The sequence below is a fragment of the Parus major genome, chromosome 7 (assembly GCF_001522545.3).
Source record: "Parus major isolate Abel chromosome 7, Parus_major1.1, whole genome shotgun sequence".
Taxonomy (NCBI): domain Eukaryota; kingdom Metazoa; phylum Chordata; class Aves; order Passeriformes; family Paridae; genus Parus; species Parus major.
The window spans coordinates 2,770,887-2,777,587 of NC_031776.1; the positions used below are offsets into that span (position 1 = coordinate 2,770,887).

General features: G+C 48.2%; 1 protein-coding gene across 3 annotated transcripts in view; it reads right to left on the reverse strand.

Moving 5' to 3' along the window:
* The window catches only part of VWC2L (von Willebrand factor C domain containing 2 like), a 45,509-nt gene that overhangs the window by 11,964 nt on the left and 26,844 nt on the right, over window positions 1-6,701 (reverse strand). The window contains exon 4 of one of the 3 annotated variants that reach the window (XM_015634811.3): window positions 5,332-5,411. The exons of the other annotated variants lie outside the window; for them this stretch is intronic. Within the exon in view, the coding sequence (XP_015490297.1) occupies window positions 5,332-5,411 (80 nt within the window). The remainder of the gene's footprint in view (window positions 1-5,331; window positions 5,412-6,701) is intronic. 3 annotated transcript variants of the gene reach the window in all.

Genomic DNA, 6,701 nt, shown 5'->3' on the forward strand with positions numbered 1-6,701 from the left:
TCAACTCAATATAAAGCCAGAATTGAATCTAACTTGGTCACTACAACCGTGCAATGTTTTATGGGGTGAGGGGATTTTTTCAGATCACTCATAAATGAAATTGAAACTATGACTGGGCTCATTTTCTATCAAACAGGAGAAAAAAAATGTAGGAGGGAAGAGGCAGGATTGCTATACATTTGTCTGAGTTGTTCCTTTAGCAGTGGAGCGTGCTGCAAAGCCACCCCAGCACAACAGGAGTTTCCTGAGCTGGGGGGAACCACGTGCTTGGGATCAGCCTCCAGCTCCTGTCTGGAAAACAGCACCACTGCAGTCCAGAACCCTGTGGGATGGGGACAATTGATGGAAAATGCCCTCAGGCTCTTCTGCCATCATGGCATGAATGCGATGCTTGGAGGGCACCAGCACGGTCTCACTTGCATTTCCCACCTGGTGACAGGTTTTTCTGATGGTGGTTTTGAGTGTGGGCTTGTGTTAGAAATGGGATTTCAAAGCAAAGATAAAACTTTCCAGGTAAGGAAGGAGCTGCTGTGGAAACCATTTCTTCCTGCTCTTGGCTTGTGTTTGAGTTTTGGGTTTTCTGCTGCTGACTTGGAGCATGAGCCATCTCCTTTACCACCATTCCCAGCTCCCTGGCCTCCACAGTCTCCACCACTGTCCCCAGCCTCCTGGCCTCTGTGATGATGGACACAGAAATGATGGCCATGGGCAGGTAGAAGACCCACGTGAAAGGGGAATTTAATGTTAGAAGTTAAAGTCAGCAAAGGTTCCCCCTCCAGTCAAAGGATGCATCTTCTGGGGGCTGTTTAACAGTATCAGCCTTTGGATCTGCCTGTTTTCATCCCTATAAATTTAGGATGGGCTGCAGTGGCAAAGCTCCCATTTCTATGCAAATCCATACAAGTGATTGATTATCTGTAGAAATGGAATAACCACAATGGCAGGAACAATATTTCTTAGTTTATGTGGGGGGATTTAATTACCTGCCTGTGGCACAGAAAAGGAAAATGAGGAAAACATCTTCCCTGACCCCACCCCAACCATTAAACCTGGTGTTAGAGAGACAGGACACGGCACTGCTGTGCCAAAATCTGCACCTCCTGAGGAAACAGGAGGAGGAGGGAATGGAAGGGGAAGGGCAGGAGGAGTGGATAGATCTTGAGGACACACAAGGGGAGACCAAGGCACTGCAAGGCCGGGCACACCTCGGCCTGATGGACAGAAGAAACAAGCAGAGGTTGGTGCTTCTGGAATAAACAGCCCCCTACACACTTTTGCTTTGACCTGTCTTGATTTCTGCAGTAGCTACAGAAGCAGCTGTAATCCATGTTTTGTCCCAGGTTTTGCTCTTCCCATGCTCTTCCACTACCTGAGTTTAACAGTATCCATGACATTTCCAGGATGCTTTCCGATGGTGCCGTGCAAGAAGCAAAATGAGCGGTGTTGGTTTAGCATGGGAACAATTGCATTTAATGAAATCACCCAATGAAAAAAGCAAGGTTCTTTCCTTTGCCCATAACTCTGGATGTCACCACAAAAGCCATAACCACAGTGCATGTGGCCTTTATACTCTGGCAGGTGTGAAATTGTGTTGATGTGCTGGGACAGAACAGTTATTCTGTGAGGTAGCAGCTGGGAATGATGAAAGGCTGTGGAAAAATGATGGTGATTCTGCATCCCTCCTGCCCAAACTTCCCAAATGCTTTGTTACCCTTCTCTGCAGTCTGTTTTTATTACTTAATTCCTGGATGAAATTCTTGCTCACCCTCTGGTCTCAGTGGCACCACAGGATCTGAACGGCTCACAACTCATTATCCTCCCACATTCCCGTGGGACAGGGAAGTGCACTGGGTAAACTGAGGCACAGAGGCACTGGGGACTCATCAGGGGATGCAGGATATTCAAACTAAACCCAGCAGAAAACTGTATTTGACTTGCAGCCACAGGAAGGTTTGAGGCTGCAAACTGCCTTCTCAAGTGTGATGGGAATTGGTTCACGTCTTCCTGGCAGAGGGAAGGAACTGTGGGACAGGGTGGCAAAATGATGGACAATGACTTCCAAAAATTCCCCATTTCTGAGTATTCCCACACTCCTCAGCTAGTATTCCCTGCCTTGTTTTTCCTGCATTCATTTTCTGCCTTAGAATTTTTTTTTAAAGCCAGAAGGGGGATTTAGACATTAGAACAGCTACTGACCCGATATGAGTTAATGATTTTGTAAAACCCCTAAAAAATGCTTTACTTTAAAAGATTGATGTTTCCTATTGTATTTTTTCAATGCCAATTAATTACTTAATTCATTAGCAATGTAACACAGGAATAGTCTTTGAAAATCTGCTGCTTTGTGTAGATGCCTTTAATTATGGATAATTAAATACTGTGGAAGGACCTGATTATACCTCTGAGCATATTCTAATCTGGAAAATGAAACACACTCCTGTACTCCTGAACACATAAAACAAAAGCTGTGCTCAACAGCCACAGGAGGTGAAAAAAGATGGGAAAACCAACACCCCAAAAGCTAGAACCACTCCATATCCTGCAAGTGAAAGAGGGTGGGAATTCCTGGGGAGGCTTGGAGGCTTTGTGTGTGCCCTGACACGGGGTTGGATCCAGAGTCTGCCTTGTTGGGGTACAGGGGGGATCCCAAATGTGCTGAACACAGAGCTGCTGCAGCCAGCAAACAAACGTGGGCCCAGCAAACAGAACTCCCTGTTAGCACCTGCTAAAGCTGGCAGCAGATTTCCAGATGGTCCCTTGTACCTGTGGCATCAATAGCCAAAACTGCCACACAGAGCAAAGCCCTCCAAACATAACCACAGCTGGCCTTGGAAGAGGAAAACCTGCCAGTGGCAGAAGTCACGCTGTTGGTTTCTTTCTGTCTCAGAGTTTTAGCCCCAGAAGAAAGCCACAGAAATGTGTTTTGATGACAGCATTGCCCCAGTGCCTCTGAGACAGGTCCCCTCCCTGATTCTTACTTTGCATCCTTCCTCCCTGGGCCATGAAGTGATTGCCAAACTCAGGGAATAAACTCTCTCATCTTTATTTATTTCTCAGCTGGCAAATTTTTCGAGAAAAATTAGGCCAGGTCTTGTGAAATGTTAGGGGCAGGATGGCTTGAGGGGCACAAATACATGTCTGGCACAGATTGGAGACGCTAGAAGGAGGAAAATGTTACCGCTAACACGTGGCCTGCCTGCCTGCCTGCCTTAAGTCAAAGCAGCAATGTGGCACATTGCTACTGCATCCCTGCCCATGGCAGGGGATGGAACTGGATGATTTTTAAGGATGCTTCCAACCCAGACCATTCTGTGATGATCTGTGTGTGCTGATGGATGTTGCCCTGCCCCAGAGATCCCCTCCTGGGGCGCACTGCTGAAATTCTCGACACAGCAGCCTGATCCAGCTGAGAAATGCAGAAACCGTGTGGTGAAGTGCACGACGAGACACTGCAGCACGTGGGACACATTTCTGGAATGCTGTGCCCATGGCATTTGTCAGGATTCCTACCTGGTGCTGCCAGGTGCCCCTGCCACTTCCACCTCACTGCCACCCACCCACGGTGTCCTTGCACCCTCACCTGGCTGTACTGCACCAAATTGAGGGTCCCTCTGGCAATCGGCTCCACCAAAACTGCCCTCATTTTTGTTCTGCCCAGCTGATGCACTTCAGCAGCAAATCAGGGAGAGAGATGAAGAAAAACACACCTTCAACCCACTTTTTTATCTCCCCAGCCAAAGTGATGGGTAAGTTGGCAAGTGACAGGCTGGGGTAGTGCATGACCACTGTTTGTGACATGATGAGTTTACGTGGGGGATTTGATTGAATTATTTGTGCCCAACAGATTAGTGGAAAACAGGAAGTCAGTGATGTCTTGCTGACCCCCCTGTAATGGCTGTGACCTATTAATGCACACAGAGATGAGAACCATTGGGTTGGTCCCACCTCAGAGCCAACATTCAATGAGCCCATGCAATCCCTGGGTTACTGCAGACTTCCCTGTGCCAACACTTCCCCTACCAGGGCACGCTGTGCCCAAACTGCAGTCAGGAGAACAAAACCCACACATTTTCTTGATGTACTTTGAGCCTCAGCTTCACATCTGACAACCCCTATTCCAGCAAGGAAAAGCTTTCAGGCGGGGCTTTGGAACTCTGGTGCATCCATGGGTGGAAGAGCCCAGCCTGGGCAGTCTGATGGTGCCTGTCAGCACCCCGTGAGAACCTGCCAAGCCACTGCTCTTCATCAGCTGATGCTCTCCTCTCATGTCTGGCTACTTTAACCCCTGGCTAGAACAGGAGCTTGGGCACATGAAGCCAAGGGGGAGAGCACAGGCAGCACTTCCCTGAGAGGGACAGAACAAGCACAGGAGAAGGGGCAGTGCCAACTGTAAAAATGCTCTGCACACAACAGAGGAGCGAGGAAAGTCCTGGGTGTTACTTGCTGGGGGCTTGTAATGCCTTCTGTGGAGACCACTCCTCTTTCAGCAGCTCTCCTCTAGCCTTTAGAGCCATAGATATGAGTTAGGCTAAATCCATACATAAAAGTAGGCACCTTTATTTCAGGGGCTGCTCCAACTAGGAAACCAAATAACCATTTGGGCAGGGCTGTCTCTCAAGTCTGGGTGGAACTGTCCAAGGAGGGGCTTATAGAGGCACAGGAATTGCCCTGATTCTTTTTTTTGCATGTGAAACCTTCACTGTCAAGCTGTTAGGTTGAATGAAAGAGGGGGCAGATCCTCAGCTGCACACAAAACATGGATGTTTCCCTAGGAGCAAGGCATCCAGGATACCAGCCTGAGGAACTGGATCACAGAATTTACTCTCTGAGGGGGCATGATGTAGCCAAGACAAAAAGTGGTTTCTGTGTAAAACACAGCAAATATATCTAATTGTTACTATCAGGGGCAGGTTTTCATTTTTTATCACAGTTTCCCATTTAATTTACAATTTAATAATTGCAGTTTGAAGTTGCCTGTAATAATACATTTCTTTTTTGTTTGGCACAGCTTGAAAAGTAACCAGAAATTCCCTCTTGCTGCTTTCCTTGTAGCACAGGTGGGTGTTAGGGGGCATCAGTCACTGCCTGGGTGTTGTAGCCCTGTCTGTACGTGGTGAGAGCTTCCAGGGATGGGGCAGCCACGACTTCTCTGGGCAGTCTGTGCCAGGGCCTCACCACCCTCACAGGGAAGAATTTCTTCCAGAGGTCTGAACCTACTCTCTGTCAGTGTGAAGCCATTCCCCCTTGTCCTGTCACTCCAATTTACACTTGTAAATAGTCCCTTTCCATTTTTCTTGTCAGCTTCTGTCAATCCTGGACCTGGTTACTTACCCAGGTGAGAGGGAGATCCGAGCAGGAAGGACATTTCCCATCACAGTCAGAGCTGTTTCTCCTGTTCCTCTCCCACTCACCTGGGGAGGGAAAGTCAAAGGTACAAACACTTTCTGCTTTCAGTAAAAATCAGAGCAGGCTGTGTGAAGAAATCAACAGGGCAAAAAGCCCCTTCGTTTCTGTCTTCCTCACTGAAATATTCCAAAGTACAAAATAAAGATCTAGATCTAAAACCATGTCACCCCCTTTATCCTCCCAGAGTTTGTTCTGAAAGCATTAAATGGGTCATCTCATCACTTCCAGTTTTTTCCCAAACCTTTTTAACGTACAAACAGCGAGTTTGCTGTAATTGGCCCTTTTCCCAGGGAGGTTTCAGTGAGTCAGCATCTTCTGACCAACATATTCCCATCTTCTTCAAGTACTTCCAGGCAGCTGCAGTGGAAAAAAAGTCGGAACTTTGACAGCCTGGGGAGAACTTTGTGTGCTCATCTTCACACAGACCCACTGCTCTCAACAGATCCCTGGGCAGGACACCAACACTCCTTTTTTTGGACCATCAGCTTCTGCTCCATTTATTCTAACAAACTGCTTCCCTGCCAGCACTACCTGGCACAAGACATTTGTAACCAGGACAGGTTGTGGCTTAGCTGATGTAAAATGAGTTAAAACAGTTTACATCAATTGTGGTACTGGTCTGTAATGACTCCTTTTTCTTTGAACTCCTCAGTGAGTTCCTTGAGGGGATTATAATTGGGTACAAGTGGAACATGGACATCCTGGAGCCCACCTCCCACTACAAAGTGCTGGTAGGTTCCCATGGGCATCTCCTCTTTCCTTGACCTGCATCAACATGGCCAGAGCTGCAGAGAACTGACCCATGCCAACCCCCCCAGCTACAGCCAAGAAAGCAACATCCTCTCCTCAATCCCACCAGGCTTTTATTTGCTCATGACCAAGCCTAAGCTCTTCAGTCTTGGGCAGTAATTCTGATCAGCACTGCAGAAGGGTTTTCAAAACATGAACAAGGAGAGCAAGAAAGGAACCCCTGCACCAACCAAGCTCTTTTGCAGCCTGTGCTGTGGGAGCAGTGCCCTGGTACTGGGACTGGTGACCTGCCCTGACAGCTGAAGGCACCTGTGCAAAGCCAGAGCACGAAGCAAGGCAGCTGAAAGCCGTGGGGTGGGCCGAGGGGTGGAAGGAAATGGATGCTGATGTTTGTGGACAGCAGAGCACCTTGCACAACAGGGAATTATGTGATGGATGGCACTGTCCCAGCCTCTCCTGTTCCTACAGGAACCTGCCACAGGCAGCACAGCTCCACCCCTGTCACACACAGCACCACTGCCACCCACCCACGGTGTCCTTGCACC